Here is an 18,937-nt window from a genome sequence, read left to right on the forward strand (position 1 = left end):
TAGAGGTGTCGCAACCTTGATTTAAAATCATTCTTTTTTACTAGCACAAACTCCGACAAAATCGTAAAAAAAAATGGATACGACCTCTTCAGTCGACTGCAACAGTGAACTACCCGCTAGATTTGCAGGCCGGTACGGATGAATAAATTTGCACCTTTTCTTCGGTGTAGTTCTGTCAAAATGGGCAATTGGATAGTGAACCTTCAAACTGTAAGTACAGTAGCTTTTTGTTTCACTCAAAAATTCGACAGATTTCTAAACATAAAGTAGTAAGTTAAAGAAAGTTCATTGTCTTTCATGTTCAAAGCAAGCAGAAATCGCCCGTTCTGTCAAAGTTTCTTTAAATATTTACTTTTTATGCTCTCTTCGTAGGATATTACTGGTGCTGATATTACGTATTTGCTAAAACCTGTTGTTTGAGTAAATCGACCAACGATTTTAGTTGGTTAAATTGTCGGTTGACGTTCAGGTAAGTCTAACCTTTTTTTACAGTTAATTTTTTTTTGTAGCTACTGACATCTTATCAATTCATAAGAATTGATTTATGAGTATTATTTGCATGGTGACAAATTATGTTTGGACCGGCCGTAAGCTTTGAGCCGGTGTGACCTTCCAAACCATGCATTTTAGTGCCAAAAATGGTTTAGTCATCCGTGATTCATATAATTCGCCTTCTTAAATTTGTAAAATTAAATTGTAAGAAAAGTGACTTTACTTAGGGCTTTTATTTTAAACTTAACCTTGTAGACTCGGCGTTAAACTTCTTGTAATAGACCCAGAGTTGACTTTCAGTGAACGAAAGCGAAGCTGTCATTTAGTCTGAGCCCTGATTAAGGTAATAGGATGGTTACTAATCCCTAATTTATCGATAAGAATCAGTTCCATATGTTCCGATGCAGACTAGCGCTAGACCTCAAACAAATCGCTAAAGATTTCGATTCTTTTTTTTCTGAACAAATTAGTTCGGACCCGATATTGATAAAAAAATAGGGTAAAAATGATTTCATTGATGAACAAAAATCAATGTTGTCTTACTTTACACCCATGTTATCTAATTTTTAACAAAGTGTACAACTTTCACTCAGCGTCTTGAACTAATATTGTTCTATGCCTATGTTACAAGTGGTGCCCTTTTTCTGAAATGGAGACCGGTCAGCTGTTTGCTATTTACCTGTACATTCTTATCGGTTGCTATGGAAATTACGGTAAGTGGCTATATTGAGTCGCAAAATATAGAACAGCGAAATAATGCGATATTTGTAAAGTATTTTGATATTGAGTCGAGACAAAAAGGTGCTTTCAACGCATTCCATCCATCGACCTTCCCACCTACCATCATCAACATGATCATCATCATCATCATCAACTCATTTGAGTTCAAGAGCTTTTAGCGTGCCTTATAAAGAGGCCCACTTATATCGGGAACACTATTAGCTAAGAATTACAATATAATATATATCTACTTATAAAATATCTTTAATATAAATCTGCAATACAATAAATACACCTAATAATATAATTGCAAAAGGGATGTCATAGAAAAAAAGGAAAAAGTCAAATAGGAATTAAGTAAGCGCACGCATGAAATTTATTCGTACAAATGGCCTCAAAATGCCTCAAATTACGAATAAATCAATATATCTTGTTACGGCTTGAAAAAGTGTACTGAAAGTGTGCAGATAAAAACCGTGATTGAAGTGGACGAGGTGAACGACTCGAAGAGTGGGGGAGTGACCCCTCACCCCCCACCTCCTCACTCGCACAACGGCGGGGGCGAGAATGAGACCCCGAACCACGAAAACGCCAGTGGAATGAGCCAGCCGAGACGCGACAGCCCACCAGGAGATGAGACGAGGGATCGCCGACAGGAAAACACCAAAAAAAGGAAGGATGCAGGGGACCCCGCCTCGCGCCCGAGGGGGGGGACCGAGCACCTGTGGGTCTGTCCCGAGAGTGGCAAGCTTTTAGTTATTCTGTAAATGGTATCAGTTATGAAACTACGTAAATTAATTCCTATTTACCTTTTTTTCTTTTTTCTATGACGACATTATTGCAATTAGGTGTATCTGCAACTAATATAATAGACTATATAATATATATCTGCTTTTAAAATCGATTAATTGCTTACTTTTCAGTCAATACCGAGAAGCGATCAGATGTGGTAAAAAAAGAAAAATTCACTATATCTGGTACTGGAACGTCGAATGGAGCCGAGACAAAAATTGACCTTCATGTGGAATCGACTGACGGTAAGCCATCGACTAATGTTTCCTCACAATCGCTATCCAAACAACCCGTGGTAACTCCAGTTTCAGCTGCTAAGCAAGGCCAAGCCGCTCCCCCAGTCTCTCCCAGTCAGCCCAAATTACCTGGACAGAAAAGTGCTGCAAACCCGCTCAGTCCTCCAGGTCAAGTGGGTCCCACCAAGGGAAGTCTGGCTGGCCAAAGTGTCCCTAACACAACTGGTGTAGAGGTCCGACAGTTCCTGGCATCGTCCCGAGTAAGTCAGCTCCGCTAAAACCATCGATATCAAGTCAAGTAGTGCCTCCATCATTATCACCGCCAAAGAAAGGGAAATCTTTTCAAGTTACACCAAAACCACCAATTAACCAACCCCAAGGACAAAATTCAAAGAAGAATCCGTTAGCCGCTTCTCAGAGTGTAAACAAACCAACCCCGTCGAAAGCCTCAAAAGGAAATAGCCTTCCAAGTCCAGTAACGAATAAAGCATCTCCCAGTGTAAATTTACCTCGTCCTACTCCAACATCGATTGCGACGCTCAAGCCTTCTGTTACAAACGGCGCGCCACCAGTTGCCTCACCTGGTGCAACCGCTGCAACTCCAACTCCTTTGGTTCAGTCTACTAAAATAATGCCGGCCATGGTTACAAAAAACAAGCAAGCAACGTCAAGCTCACAAACCCTCAAACCTTCCGTTACAAACGGCGGACCACCCGTTGCCTCACCTGTTGCCTCACCTGGTGGTGCAACCGCTGCAACCCCAACTCCTTTGGTTCTGTCTAGTAAAAAAATACCAACAAAGGTTACAAAAAACAAGCAAGCAACGTCAAGCTCACCAACTCTCAATCCTTCCGTCACAAATGGCGGACCACCTGGCGCCTCACCCGGTGGTGCAAGCGCTGCAGCCTCCACTCCTTTGGCTCAGGCTACTAAAATAATGCCGGCAAAGGTTACAAAAAACAAGCAAGCTACGTCTAGCTTACCAACCCCTCCCGTTCCCGCTCAAAAAGCTCCAGGTCCTTTTACAAAAGCACCATCAAGCCAGAGCGTTGCTTCAAAAGGTCCAATTACACCTAGTGTTGCACAGACCGCAGTCACCCAAGTGCCATCTTCCCCTGGTTCTGTTGCTCCCTCACCTTCTCCTATAGTAAGCGTTACGCCCTCTAGTCCTCCTTCTCCAACAAATCCTGCGGCCAGTTCCGCAGTGCCAACATCTGCTCCTCGCATCACATGTAAGTAACCATTTCTAATCATCTTTAATAGCATTTAAGACTTAATAAAATGCCCTTCATGGGCGCCTGTTCTCTTTTTTTTTTTTTTCAAAAAAATCCCCCGGGCTCTGCACTAGCTGTCCATCCTTATTTTTTTTTACTCTCGCCCAATTATCTATAAAGTTGAATTGGAACAAATTCCCATTTATGGTGGGTGGTGGAGCAACCTGAAAGTCGATTTTTGTCATTATTTTAGAAATATGTAAGGATTTTGGGTCCTTTCAGTAAGTCCAAGCATGGTTTTAAAAGAAATGAGCAAAAATAGATTTTTTTTGTATGGTTTAGTTTTATTTTGTAATTTACTGTGCAGCTGCAAAATCTATTCAAAAGAAGCATTCATTATGACTGATATATATAACATCACATAAACTGAGAATCGATTATCTTTAATATATGTTGACTTTGCCCTCTTGCGCAAATTTAAATTTATCTTTTTCAGTTTCTAGAGAGGAAAATATATCCCTGACGGAGCACAATTTCTACCGTGCCATACATAAGTCAGCTCCTATTAATCTAAACAAGAATTTGGTTTTGGAAGCCCGCCAGTTTGCCCAAAAGCTAGCAGCAGAAGGAAAACTCACTCATCAATCGCCTCATGTTCTGAATAAACTTGGACAAGGAGAAAATCTTGGGATGGTTTGTTCCAAGGTCAAGAATTCACGCCGTCGAGCAATATTGAAAATCGTCGGCACATGGTAAGATTGCAAACCACAACCTGGCCTAAAGTTAACACCTGACAAATACCGAGTATTGATTATTCTTTAGAAGTGTTAAGTCGTTAATCACCTCTTTGATTCCCCCTGTCTCCAAAACATGTTGAGATGTTGAGTCTGGTTTGGATGAATCAAAATTAAAGTTGGGTGAGAGATGGAGGGGGAGATGACCATCTGTTGAGGCAAAAAGATGAAGTACTAGTGTCCCAATTTTTGTTAGCCAGGATTGTACCTTAGTTTTATTCCTTTTTCAAAAAAAGATTTTTTTATTACCATCAAGTTGACTTCAAACCAAAAAAAAAATAGAAAAAGTTACGCTGCCAATCATTACATCCCGCTAAGAAAAAAAAGCAGAATGACTGTATTAATGGCATTAATTTAACCGATCTTTACGAAAATAGTGAATACAGTTTGCGCTAATCCCGAAATAATGATTACTGATCGGGTTCCATTAATCTGAACAGGTTCGCCAGTCACAAACCGGAGAACGCGCACCATGAGACAGAATAAACTTGGGGGCATTTATAGAATCCAAATCCAAAGTCTTCAAATTAAAAGCTTGATTGGATTTATAAAAAATCAAATCTAGTTAGTATATATACATAAAAATACATGTGTAAATGTAAAACATCAAAATTTAAGTGCTTAAACATCCGTCAAGGAGCCTAATCTTAGAAAGGCAGCCTTAAGTGGTAATAGTGCCCATGCCATCTCCCGAGCCAGAGTATCGTGATAAAAGGGCTCGACAAAAAATTAATGCTGTCCACAGTCGTACCACCCTAGATATAAAAGAAAGCTGAACAGCGGCAGACCTATAGGGTGGGATATCTAATACAGTTTGTATTTCACAAAAGGATTTCATCGTGTTCATGTTGTAGTAAGCAATGTTTAGACCTAAAAATGGCTTACTTTTTCGCTTACTGGGTCGGGGGAAAGATATCTATGAATTGCCTTCTCGCGAATCTGATGGGATATGACCCAAGAACTAAGGCCGTGTTCACTCTTAGTTCCCGAGCACTGGTAGCCGAGCACCGGCAAAAAAAGCGTTGTGTTTTTAGCCAAGTAACATTAAGTGCCCAACAACGAGGTCTGGCACCGTTCCCAAATTAGGGCGTGGAAACTTGAAAAAATAGCATGTTCAATATTAGTGCCCAGCGAGAATCGTACTCGGACACCGTGCCCAGGCACCAAGTGTAAACACAGCCTTATAAGAAACCAGATGGAAACTCATGTTATTAATTTCTGATCATAATTGTATTTTAACTTGTTAGGTATGAAGAAGCGTGCCTGTATAACTTTGAAGAACCCGATCTGTCGTCAAAAGCGACTGCACATTTCACCCAGCTTGTGTGGAACGGTACCAATCAGCTCGGCATTGGGGTTGCTGAGAGCGAGTCGGCAGGAAAACATTGCGTATTTGTTGTTGCTCGCTACAAGCCAAAGGGAAATATCAAAGACAAGGAACAATTTAAAATTAACGTAAAAAGAGGAGTATTTGATCCTTCAATTGACTGTACGATTACCACAGAGAAAAGGTTCCGTATTGGCTAAAACAAACAGCTTACAGGCCCTTGTCGAGTGTTAAAGGCCCTTTTGTTGTATCTCAGTGTTTTGATAGTGTCCAAATAAAGGATAAACATTTCCTGGCCTAGTCTCGCACAACTACTTACATAATATGAAACCATCCAGCAAACGATTTTTCGCCTGTTTATCCAACACCTACCCACATGGGAGGATTCTTTTGCTTAAAAAATACTTTGCAGTTCACCCTGTTTTTTGTTGTTGTTGTTGTTGTTTTGTTTTTCCTTCACTAACGTAATTGGCCACCCCCGACTCTCGGGAAAGAAAGACCACGGGAATGGAACGAGAAGAATCAGCCTTTTCCCATGTTTCAAGTCTGATACCGGTTCCGGGTAACCCTACCAACACGCGCCACAAAACATTGTTTGTTATAGCTTCATTGTTTCGTTTTTCTTTGTTCAGTGGATAACGCCAAGAATAGTCCATTTTACATTTAATTGTGAACGTACACGACTTCAGACTGGATAACTTTGAAACGGTTTTCCAGATGTAACACTGTCTGCTTTAACATGGGCCTAATCGACCTTCAGTCAATTGCTTAGGGACGATATTTCAGGCGTAAGCCAAGAATTCATTAGCTACTTTATTGCGTGTTTCGAAATATTATGTATCGCTAGCACTTCAAGTAGAAATACGACGACAATTTGTTTCCTTAAAATTAACCCACTTTTATTTACCGTGTTTTAAGATACCTTAATTCACATTATTAATCAAGTCCTATCAATGTATTCACTGAGCCCACTTAGTATCTTATAGGAAAATAGATCACAATTGCAAAACTTAAGTAGTAAAAAATTCTTCAATATATCCTTTTTTTATGCTAAGAATGATTATAAAAATATCTAAACAACGTTTAGATCGCTGGCATTCATCATAACGTTGGTTTCAGGATTGACTTACTATTGTTTCGTTTTATTTTGTTGGCTGTCAGCATCATTGAAAGGTCCCGTGACCGATTAAAACATGATTTATTATCACTGCAACGTTAGCAATTTTAATCAATAATGTCAGCTGATATCTTTTATCAGTTGTCTGCCAACAAGGGTTTTTTTAAAAAAGGTGCAAAAATACAATTGCAAGTGCTATTGAATACCATATTTAACTAACAAAAAGTACTTCTGCTAAAACTAAGCTCAGCTCGTAAAGGGCCTCAGTAGCCCTTAGCGCATAAAGCGAGTATCCAAAAATCTTTCTATCGGTGAGGGATATTTATCGTCGTATCGTCTACCAAAAGCGGAGCGACGGTAGCCGGTTTCTCCATTCATGTGGTCGGTTGGGGATGTGCCTGAATGAGCTGCCGAGAGAAAATATCACAAAAATAACACATTGTTATTGATTGTTATTGGTTAGTATTATAAATGAAGTACGAATAACGTTACAAACAGATATACATGTTTGATTTGCCAACGTCTTCAGAAAATCTTGCGGCCATACATAATCACTAGCAAGTGTCTCAATGATTTCTTGAAGTTTTCTTGGAACGTGAACCACGTGCAAGCTATCTATATGCTCTGTTTCAAATTGAGGCTAAGTACAAAACCTTTCATGTGAAAATCAACCTTTCCCCATATTCATTGTCATGTAGCATCGTCAGAAATTGCGAACATTGGAGTCGGCGAATTTTGATGCATCGCGCATTACCGGTCACGAAACTTGGAAATAGCAGCCGATCCGAAAACCTGACTTTGGGTTCATATACATCGATGGTAATACACAAAAAAGCGGCCTACATAGAGGAATATTTTATGAAGTAGGGAAACCACTGGTCAAAATTCAAATTTTTACTGGAGTGGCCTTTAATTTTTTTCTTCAATACATTTTACTTGGTCACAGTGTCAGTTTTAAGGGTACCATGTTCTTTAATTAGTGGCCAATGGACATCACACGAGTAGCAAAACAAGGCAATAAGAACCCTACCACAAGTAGAAGTCTTCAAGGTTTCCAAAATGGTATTGAGATGGTCAAAGTCTCCAACTCGGCTATAGTCTCCCTTATCCCCAGCCAGTTGCGCCAACTCTCTTTCTCTGATTTTCCTCCCAATTCCGACAGCATACGTGTATACGTCTTTGTCCTGGTAAAATTGAAATCAAAATGGTCTGTTGTAAGTACTCTACCGTTATGGTACGGTACGGGTTGGCCTGACGTGGAGTAACGTTGTGTCTCGTGGCATGGCGTGGCGTGACGTGGCGTGGCGTGGGTGGGGGGGGCGGGGGGCGTGGCGTGGCGTGGCGTGGCGTGGCGTGGCGTGGCAAACCTCACCTCAACAAAAATACTTGAAATGAAACTCTAAGCTAAAACCTAGTTAGCTAATTCTGAATTTGAACGAAAAAGGGAGCAAGTAAAACATTGTAATGAGTAACAGTAGTAGAATCAAAGAGGTGCATATGGATAGATTGAAGGACGGAGAAACGGACGGACGGTCGGAAGTTTGGAGGTGGATGGATGGATGGATGGATGGATGGATGGATGGATGGATGGATGGATGGATGGATGGATGGATGGATGGATGGATGGATGCCTACACCAGTAAGAATTCCTACTGTGTCTGGATGGATGCCTACCTCAGTAAGAATTCCTACTGTGTCCGAGAGTGGAACATATCCTTTTTGCCATGGCTTGGCAGTTGACTTTCCATCAGTGAAGATTATTAACGCGTTTGGCACATCACTGCGATCACCGCCTGCTTTTGTGAACAACTTCTTCTTTGCCAGCGTCAGTGCTAAGTCTGTCCTCGTCTGTTGCTGTAGTTTCACTGGTATTTTTGCTATTCTTTTCTTTAATTGCTTATTAGAATGGTAACGATTGTCTTTGAAGTCGAACAGCAACTCAGCGTCGTCATTAAATGAAATCATTCCAACATGAGTCCCTTCTTCGGAAACTTCAAACTTGTCGACAAATTTGGTCAAAGACTGTTTTAGCTTTCTTAAATTTCTTTTCCCTACACTCTTGGATTTGTCAAAAATTATTCCAAGGTCAAGAGCTCCTTTACAGGGTGGTCCTATAAATAACGAAATGAAAACAACATTTGAATTATGTCATGTCATAGATATTGCAGACGTGCTTTGGCTTCAGCATGTTACCTCACGTCAGTATTGCAAGCAGCCAACAAATGCATATTTCTTAGTAATTGTAAATAGAACAAGCCACAATCAGCTTTGCAATGCGCTTACATCGGTTTGTACCAAGAGAATAAGATTGTTCGTTATTTGCCGTTAATTATTACCGGTCAAGGTAAGCTGAAATAGAATAACTTATATTGAAATTTTAGCAATATTCAATAATGCGGCACTTACTTATACTTTGATAAGAAGGGTGTATCACTTTTTTATATTACTTTAAAAATTAAACTAACAGTTTTTAGACGGGGCTAAGCAATATCCCGTAATTTGTTAGTGCAAGCAGATCAAATAATTGATTTGCGAGAGACTGACAAATCACGATATTTTGGCGAAAACCGCGCTCAATAATTGTTCTTGCGTTCGATTCTTTTTTTTTTTTTTTTTGCACAGTTCTGGGAATCTTGAAACGCGCAATTCCTTTGTGCTGGGCCCCGATGACACGAGCTCCTCTTTATCCAATTCACTTTCTTTCAGATATCGCCGAAATGCCTTAAGGGATATTTTGGTTGATGTATCTGGAAAATCAAACCGCTTTCTTTAAAATCTGGATATTTACAGAATAGGACAAATCTACGCATAGGCGAAATGTTATTTGCAGCAAAATCACTATCAGTCGGAAATGTGCACGAACAGAGCAATTTATTTGAAGGTGGTTATGCAGGTTATGTGGTAGGTTTACCTGTCGGCAGTGCCTCGGTGGCTTCTGCCGTCGTCGGTTCTTCAGTCACTTCTGCCGTTGTTGATTCCTCAGTCGCTTCTGCCGTCGTTGTTGCCTCAGTCGCTTCTGCCATCGTCGGCGCATCAGTCGCTTCTGCCGTCGTCGGTGCCCCAGTCGCTTCTGCTGTCGTTGGTGCCTCAGTTGCTTCTGCTGTCGTCGGTGCCTCAGTCGCTTCAGCTGTCGTCGGTGCATCACTCGCCTCTGCCGTCGTTGGCGCTCAGTCTCTTTGGTGTTGGTGCCTGTTCTTCTCTGTGTTGGGCCGTCGCTTCTGCCGTCGTTGGTGCCTCAGTTGCTTCTGCTGTCGTCGGTGCCTCAGTCGCTTCTGCTGTCGTCGGTGCCTCAGTCGCTTCTGCTGTCGTTGGTGCATCGGTTGCTTCTGCTGTCGTCGGTGCATCGGTCGCTTCTGCTGTCGTCGGTGCCTCAGTTGCTTCTGCTGTCGTTGGTGCATCGGTTGCTTCTATCTGTCGTCGGTGCATCGGTCGCTTCTGCTGTCGTCGGTGCCTCAGTTGCTTCTGCTGTCGTTGGTGCCTTGGTCGCTTCTGCCGTCGTCGGTGCATCGGTTGCTTCTGCCGTCGTCGGTGCCTCAGTTGCTTCTGCTGTCGTTGGTGCCTTGGTCGCTTCTGCCGTCGTCAGTGCATCGGTTGCTTCTGCTGTCGTCGGTGCATCGGTCGCTTCTGCTGTCGTAGGTGCCTCAGTTTCTTCTGCTGTCGTTGGTGCCTTGGTCACTTCTGCCGTCGTCGGTGCATCGGTTGCTTCTGCTGTCGTCGGTGCATCGGTCGCTTCTGCTGTCGTAGGTGCCTCAGTTTCTTCTGCTGTCGTTGGTGCCTTGGTCACTTCTGCCGTCGTCGGTGCATCGGTTGCTTCTGCCGTCGTCGGTGCATCGGTTGCTTCTGCCGTCGTCGGTGCATCAGTTGTTTCTGCCGTCGTCGGTGCATCGGTTGCTTCTGCCGTCGTCGGTGCATCGGTTGCTTCTGCTGTCGTCGGAGCATCGGTTGCTTCTGCTGTCGTCGGTGCATCTGTTGCTTCTGCTGTCGTCGGTACATCGGTCGCTTCTGCCGTCGTCGGTGCATCGGTTGCTTCTGCCGTCGTCGGTGCCTCGGTCACTTCTGCTGTCGTGGGTGCCTTGGTCGCTTCTTCCGTCGTCGGTGCATCGGTTGCCTCTGCTGTCGTCGGTGCATCGGTCGCTTCTGCCGTCGTCGGTGCATCGGTTGCTTCTGCTGTCGTCGGTGCATCGGTCGCTTCTGCTGTCGTCGGTGCCTCAGTTGCATCTGCTGTCGTTGGTGCCTTGGTCGCTTCTGCCGTCGTCGGTGCATCGGTTGCTTCTGCTGTCGTCGGTGCATCGGTCGCTTCCGCTGTCGTCGGCGCCTCGGTTCCTTCTGCCGTCGTGGGTGCCTCCGTCGCTTCTGCTGTTGTTGGTGCTTCGGTTCCTTCTGCCGTCGTCGGTGCATCGGTCGCTTCTGCTGTCGTAGGTGCCTCAGTTTCTTCTGCTGTCGTTGGTGCCTTGGTCACTTCTGCCGTCGTCGGTGCATCGGTCGCTTCTGCTGTCGTGGGTGCCTCGGTCGCCTCTGCCGTCGTCGGTGCATCGGTTGCTTCAGCTGTCGTCGGTGCATCGGTTGCTTCTGCTGTCGTCGGTGCATCGGTCGCTTCTGCTGTCGTAGGTGCCTCAGTTTCTTCTGCTGTCGTTGGTGCCTTGGTCACTTCTGCCGTCGTCGGTGCATCGGTCGCTTCTGCTGTCGTGGGTGCCTCGGTCGCCTCTGCCGTCGTCGGTGCATCGGTTGCTTCAGCTGTCGTCGGTGCATCGGTTGCTTCTGCTGTCGTCGGTGCATCCGTCGCTCCTGCCGTCGTCGGTGCCTCTGTTGGTTTTGCCGTGGACGGTGGTGGTTCAGTCGCTTTTACGAAGGAAACCAAAAGCAATAAATCATGTCAAAGGACTTAGCTACTATAATATCACAATAGAGCAAATGTTACTTTTTGCTCAGTTGTTCCCTAGAAGTAAAAACATCGTCTGAATATTTTTGGACTTATTTTGTTTTCTTGTTTAAAGTGTTAAGCAGTTTTAATTGAGCTTGTATGGCTTAGACCATAACGCAGCCAGGAACTAATAATGGACTCATATTAAGTGGACACAATTTTGGCCAGAAACGGTGTTCACTTTGGAAAGGTTTCCTTTTTATGGAAAAAAGGTGTAGGGTTTGTGTTTTGCCCTCCCATATTAAAAACTGCGTTCAAAGCGCACGAAATGCTGTCTTAGAGATTTTTTCTGTGGGGGGAAACTCCCAACCCCCATCAGGCTCACGCTTGTAGCTTCCACCCTTCGCCGCCCTTACTCTTCCCCCCTCCCCCTCCCCTCCCCACGCTCGCCCAGCCCACATCAAAAATCCCAGGGCCTGCGTACTCATGTACTACATTTTGTTTTGAGCTATATATAAATGTCTCCTTTGAATGTTTTTGTACCTCCACTGCAGTCATGCTCGTTGCAAGATCGACTTTCTACAGATGGTCCAAGTTCTGGCTGTTCTGAACACTCCTTTCCCTTTCCCTGCGGGTGAGGATCTACACACCATCTGTTGCGGTACTGTACTCCACCTCCACAATCCTTGGTGCACTCAGACCAAAGTCCCCAGTGGTTGTACCCTCCATGAACATCTAAAATTCGAAAAAGGTAGATATTGCATTTGGATCGTACTTCGCTTGAAGCAGCATTCCTTTGTTTTAGTAAAACGAAAGCAACAAAAATCCGCTTTCGTCGCATTAGAACTTTTCGATAAAAATTCAACCAAAAAATTAACAGCCATGCTATTTTGAAAGGAGTCGATGTGTTATTATTTTTATTTCATATTAACTAGTAATTTTTTAAGCATTAGTCAAAGTCATAACTAAAGGGCAAAAATTATAAACAGAAAAATACCAAACTTAAACAAAAATACATGCCACCGAATAAGGTTAATCTAGTCTATTGAACGATATATGGCCAAGATATATAACATCGCTTGGATTTTCCACATCTCTAAGCTGCTGTCCTTCGCCAATCTTCCTTCCTGACCACTACACCAAATTTTACATACCTATTTGATCCATTGGTCCATAGCATTGACGTACTTCTATCGCTGGGCCTAGTCCACTGCAGTCAAATCCGGGTATTGAAGGAGGTGGATTGGTGCAGGTTCTTTCACGAGACTGAATTTTATCCCCACAAGAAGCGTCACAGTCAGACCAGCAACTCCAAGAACTATAGCCACAGGGCACGTGATCTGAAAATGTTAGTTTAAAATAAGAGCCAACAATCGATCGATCAATCAATCAACGCGTCGCTTCTTTACCTTTGTGACCTCTTTCAATTTAACAGCAAAATATCCTTAAAACATGCACGATCACAAAAAAATATAACATTACCGATGGTTAATTTTAAACTGGGAAGTAGTCTAGAAAACAGCAGTTATCAATATGTGCATTTATAAGTTTTAGTGACCGTTCTCCAAATCGCCGGGATAGCATAGTTAAGAAAATATGTAACACTACTTACGAGCAAATGGGCTTCTTTCAAAAAAAAGTAATCGAACACTGAACATGACGCGTAAGCAATAACTGAAATTCCATGCTTTCCCATGAGACTTCGACATTTCCTTTTCAATTTTACATTCTTCTCAAATGCTGGACAAACATGTTTTTCCCTTTCTGTCTATAGAATGACACTTAATGGTTTCCAGTAAACAACTCCCCTCCCCCCACCACCACCACCACCACTACTACTACCACCACCCCCTCGTTAAGCTTGTACCATGGTGTTTGCTTGTACGTCAACAGTGTTAAGTGTTACGTTGTTTTATAGATAAATAGATACCGGCTACTTACCTAACGAGAATGACGCTGGAATATAGCAAATGGCGAGAAATAGCCAGAGCTTCATTTTTAGGTCGCCTATGGCTGAAACAACAAAAAAACCGTCAAAACATTTTTTTTTTAAATTACGAACTCAAGATCTCTGTTTTTTGCCCCAGCCATTTTTATCCTCAGCACCAAAATTGTTTTCTTTTTACTGTTACGAGTAATCATTTAGAGATACACCGTGCACAAGCCCACCAGAACTCCCTCTACCCGCTGACGCATAACACCTGAAGCGACCCCTTTTTTAAATGCAGACGTTTCAACGATATCTTTATACAAAAGAATTATCGGCCGGCTTTGAAAGTTGGAAATCTGTCAGTTGTTTCCACTTGGCTACACTTTCCGCGATTGTTTTCACTGACCTTTCGAACATATGCAATACTTGCTTTGACTCAATAGAAATTCACTCACAGTGAATTCGCCACGACATTCATCTGAGCTAGTTTCCGAAAACATACTCTTTATTCCAATTGCTTAAATTGGAAATTCACTGCGACGATCATTTATCACTCTCATAACTGTTTTTACGTAATTTTGTTCTTCTGAGCAGTTTTGTTCTACTGAGAGTGTCCCGTAATTAGCACAGAATGCTCTACTGACTGCACCGCTCTGCGGGGTAGTGACGAGTGTCGCGGTTTTTATTTTGGACGCACCGATTAATATATGTCGAAAAGATTTTTAAAATAATGCACTCTGAAGTTGAAGAAAATGCCGGCATGTTTTCAGACTGTTAACAAACAAACAAACAAACTTTGCGTTTAAAGGTTTTGAAGTAATGCGTTACAATTAAAGGTCGTCTTTTAAGTGAATTCGGTACTTCACCCTCTTGTTCCTACTTGGATGAACATTTGATTTTTTTTTCTACAAACCAAAATACAAATTGCGTTTCTCATTGCAGTACCTGTTCTCGTTTGCAAGCTTATATTGAATGCAGCAAACCTTTATTTTTTATCTTCTGACTATTTTTCACAAATGGAACCATTGTAGTATCATTGCTTCCTTAGAAGTTAACCAAACCCCTTTAGCTAATAAAATTAATATGCAAAATTCTGATACTGACTTCACGACGAGTTTTAATTCTTTAATAACTAGGCAAACCAAGAAAACGGCGTTGCAAGCATGCCAAAATCTGGAGAACTTCTGTGATGTAAAGAATTCTTCTAGCTGTTTCGGAACACCTTGGCGTAATTTTCTGCCTCTGCTTGATCAATAGCCATTTTAGCTTTTCGTATGGGAAGCAAAATCCCTCCGTCGATCGAGGGGATGTTAACAGGAGATATAAATTTGCTGATCATGAAGGTCAGTTTTGTCTTTCACGTTCTTGTTCTAAAAGTGTTCCTCCCAGACAATTGTAAAGCGAAGAGAAAGTTTAAAGACCCAACCCACAAATCATGCATACAAATTAATTTCAATCTAAAGATAGCATTAGCGCTAGCGGCGTACATGCAGAAGATAAACCTCGATCTTCTAGTACTTGAAAACTCAATTCTTGAAATTTAAAAACACAATTAAATATGACATCGCTTCACTTACCTTCAAGTTATGCAAGAACCTACGCGACGTTTTGTGTAAAATAAACAGTCTAAAGCTTGAAGCAAGTATTTAATCACTGACGTTACTAAGTTTCATTTACACAAAAGAATTATCGACTGGCTTTGAAAGTTGGAAATCTGTCAGTTGTTTCCACTTGGCTACACTTTCTTCAATTGTTTTCACTGACCTTGCGAAAGAATTGCAGTACTTGTTTTGACTCAATAAAATCCACTCGCAGTGAATTCGCCTTCATACTTAGCTAGCTATTATCTAAAAAAAACATTCAGATACCTCTTTACGTAGTTCTGTGCTGCGGTAGCCATCAATGCATAAAACGACCCAAACTACTCTTGTTTTAAAAGTGTTCTTCCCAGACAATGGATGTAATATTTGTAAGGCGAAGAGAAAGTTTAAAGACCCAACCCACAAAGCACACAAATTAATTTAGATCTCAAGATGGCAATAGCGCTAGCGGTGTACAGAACAGAAGGTAAATCTCCATCTCCTAGTACTTGGAAGTCCACTAGCAGTGAATTCGCCTTTATACTTGGCTTAGCTATTATCCAAAAACACACTCTGGTATCTTTTTTTACGTAGTTTTGTCTTTCCGTAGCCATCAATGCATTAGAAAAGACCCAAGCTACTAAAACTGAGAGAGTCCAACCAGCCCATCCAAATGCTCCACTGAGTACACCGCCCTGCGGGGTAGCGACGAGTGTCGCTCTCTAATATTTTCGGCACACAACGATTATTGTATGTTAAAAAGATTCCTGAGCAAATGCACTTCGAAGTCGTAGAACATGCAAACATGATTCTAGACTGTTAACAAACAAATAAATTGTGCGTTTGAAGGTTTCTGCATTATTAGCAATTTTGTAACAATTAACAGCCATATTTAAAGTGAATTGGGTACTGCCTCCCGGCTTTGCCCTTCTTCGATGAACTTTTGAATTTATTTTTTACCAAACCAATGACAAATTGCGTTAGCTGTTACCGTTTGCAAGCTAATATTATATGCAGTAAACCTTTTTCTACCAAAACCTAATCGACCACATTCATTTGATTTCCTCTGATCGAAAGTTTCGCTTAAATTGTCATTAGCTTTACTAAACGGTACTTATTTTATGTTTCAATTGTTTTCATTTAACTTTGATAGCTATTGCTGCAGCGCCTGTTCCTTAAGAATTTCACCTTACCTCGTTAGTAAATCTCAATAAATATGAAAAATTCTTTAAAACTGAGTTCACGATGCCTTCTTATTTTTTAAAAAGCAAGGCAAACCAAGCTAACGGCGTTGCAAACACGCCAAAATCAAGAGAATTTCTGTGATGCGAAGAATTCTTCTAGCTGTTTCGGAACACCTTAGCGAGATTTTCTGAATCTGTCTATTCCATAATAATAATAATAAAGAAGAATGCATTCAACATAGGAAGCAAATCCCTTTGTCGATCGAAGGGAAGTAATAACGAGAAATAGATTGGCAGATATTCAGTTTTGCACATGCATTTGCTCCTAGACAATGAAAGAAATATTTCTAAAGCGAGGAGAAAGTTTAAAGACCCAACCCACAAAACACACAAATTAAATTCGATCTCAAGATAATTATAGCGCTAGCGGTGTACAGTACAGAAGATAAACCTCGATCTCCAAGTACTTGGAAAACTCATTTCTTGTAAAAAACGCAATTAAATATCACCGGGCTTCGCTTACCTCCAAGTTATGCAAGATGTCCTACGCGACGTCTTGTGTAAAATAAACAATCTAAAGCTTGAAGCAAGTATTTAATCACAGACGCTACTACGATGCATTTATACAAAAGAATTATAGGCTTGCTTTGAAAGTTGGAAATCTATCAGTTGTTTCCACTTGGCTACACTTTCCTCGATTGTTTTCACTGACCTTTCGAAGAGTTGCAGTACTTGCGTTTAATAGTTGTTTTGAGTCAATAAAATCCACTCGCAGTGAATTCGCCTTAATACTTAGCTGAGCTATTACCTAAAAAACACACTCTGATTTTTACAATGTACATGGTTTTGTTTTTCGGTAGCCATCAAAACAAAAAAGCTACTAAAACTGAGAGTGGCCAACCAGCCCAAAATGCTTCACTGACTACATCGCCCCGCGGGGGAGCGACGAGTGTCGCCTTCTAATATTTAATTTTGGACACTCTGATCATCGGCTGGCTTTGAAATTGTAAATCTATCAGTTGTTTCCACTTTGCTACACTTTCGAATTCCTTGATTGTTTTCACTGACCTTTCGAAGAATTGCAGTACAGCTGTACTTGTTTTGACTCAATAAAATCCACTCGCAGTGAATTCGCCTTCATACTTAGCTGAGCTATTACCTGAAAAACACACTCTGACACCTTTTTACATGGTTTTGTTCTTCGGTAGCCATCAAAACAAAAAAGCTACTAAAACTGAGAGTGGCCAAGCAGCCCAAAATGCTTCACTGACTACACCGCCCCGCGGGGTAGCGACGAGTGTCGCCTTCTAATATTTTGGACACTCTGATTATTGTATATTGAAAAGATTCCTAAACTAATGCACCTCGACATGTAGACATGTTTTTAGACCCTTACCAAACAAATAGATTGTGCGTATGAAGATTTCTTTCCTGTGGTAGAAATCCGTTCGAATTAGAACAACAGTATCGCGCGTCTCTTTAAGTAAATTCGGTACTGCCCACGCAAGGCTCCACTTCGATAAACTTTCCAGTTGTTTTGCAAACTATAAAAACAGATTGAATTTCTCAGGGAATACCTGTTCTTGTTTGCAAACTTATATTCCCTGCAGTAAACTTTAGCTCTGGACACTAATTAAACTCACAATCGCCTAATTCACACTGACCAAGAGTTTCTCTCAAAACTTCAGCAGATGTACTAAAATGGACCAGCGCTAATTTTAACTTCTAAGTGCTTGTATTTAACCCCCGTGGCGGCAAGACTGCTTCTTTAGAAATTAAAGTTTCCCCTTCTTATCAACATTACACCTTGTTGGTCTTATTAACTAACGACTTGTCCAGCGAAGCAATAGAAGTGGCAAATATGCATAATTCGACTAACTCAAGGGAATTATTTTATGTAAAGAAATCTTCACAGTCTTTGAACTAATTGGCGAGATTTTTCGACTTTCCTTGATAAATAGTCCGCAAAAAAGAATGCTTTTCGCACGGGAAGAAAATCCCTTAGGCGAAAGGAGTGATGTAAAAAGAGAAATAGACAGACAGATATTCAGTTTTGCATTATACTTTCTTGTTTAAGGAGTATTTCTCATTTTCAATGATTTTTGTTGCGGAAAAGGGCAACTACCCAACCCACAAAACACGCAAATAAATTAACATCTCAAGAGAGCAATAGCAGTGTACAGTACAGAAGATATAGCTCGATCTCAATAGTACCAGGAAAACGGAAATTCTTGCAAGAACACAATTCAAAACCACAGCGCTTCACTTACGTTCAATTTATGCAAGATGCCTCACGCGATGTCTTGTGTATAAAAAATAAACAATCTGGAGCCTGAAGCAAGAATGTCGATACAGACATTCCTACGATACATTTAGACAAAAGAATTAACGGTGGGCTTTGACAGTTTGATTGTCAGTTGTTTCCACTTGGCTACACTTTCCTCGATTGTTTTCACTGACCTTTTGAAGATGCAGTACAAGTTTGTTTAACTATAAATAAAAATTCTCTCGTACGGCTTAGCTGAGCCAGTATCCGAAAAAAAAAACTCTCTTACGTACTTTTGTTCTTCGATAGCCTGAAAGGCATAAAAAAATACTCAAGCGTCTTATGCTGATAGAGTCCCATCAGCACAGAATGCTCCACTGACTACGCGGCACTGCGGGGTAGCGACGAGTGTCGCCTGTTAATA

At 41.5% G+C, this 18,937-nt stretch overlaps 3 protein-coding genes across 3 annotated transcripts in view; 2 read left to right on the plus strand and 1 right to left on the minus strand.

Annotated features, from left to right (window-relative positions):
- LOC144649636 (uncharacterized) overlaps nt 1–5,991 on the plus strand; it is a 73,135-nt gene extending 67,144 nt beyond the window's left edge. Inside the window, exons 2-4 of the mRNA XM_078509169.1 lie at nt 2,328–3,472; nt 3,951–4,206; nt 5,496–5,991. Of these exons, the coding sequence (XP_078365295.1) occupies nt 2,872–3,472; nt 3,951–4,206; nt 5,496–5,775 (1,137 nt within the window). The 5' untranslated portion in view covers nt 2,328–2,871 and the 3' untranslated portion in view covers nt 5,776–5,991. The remainder of the gene's footprint in view (nt 1–2,327; nt 3,473–3,950; nt 4,207–5,495) is intronic.
- On the plus strand, nt 428–2,518 carry LOC144648170 (uncharacterized). Its single transcript, XM_078507799.1, has 3 exons — nt 428–469; nt 1,124–1,205; nt 2,136–2,518. Exons 2-3 carry the CDS (start codon nt 1,142–1,144, stop codon nt 2,516–2,518), a joined length of 447 nt encoding a protein of 148 aa, XP_078363925.1. The 5' UTR covers nt 428–469; nt 1,124–1,141.
- Nucleotides 5,992–6,287: 296 nt separating the features above from the next.
- On the minus strand, nt 6,288–16,818 carry LOC144649671 (uncharacterized). Its single transcript, XM_078509229.1, has 9 exons — nt 16,771–16,818; nt 13,495–13,566; nt 12,708–12,893; nt 12,097–12,288; nt 10,477–11,531; nt 9,604–9,841; nt 8,367–8,803; nt 7,723–7,876; nt 6,288–7,099 (listed from the first exon to the last, which is right to left on the minus strand). Exons 2-9 carry the CDS (start codon nt 13,547–13,549, stop codon nt 6,966–6,968), a joined length of 2,451 nt encoding a protein of 816 aa, XP_078365355.1. The 5' UTR covers nt 13,550–13,566; nt 16,771–16,818; the 3' UTR covers nt 6,288–6,965.
- Nucleotides 16,819–18,937: the final 2,119 nt, after the last annotated feature.

Source organism: Oculina patagonica, chromosome 4 (assembly GCF_052425735.1).
Source record: "Oculina patagonica isolate OP01 chromosome 4, crgOcupat, whole genome shotgun sequence".
Classification (NCBI taxonomy): domain Eukaryota; kingdom Metazoa; phylum Cnidaria; class Anthozoa; order Scleractinia; family Oculinidae; genus Oculina; species Oculina patagonica.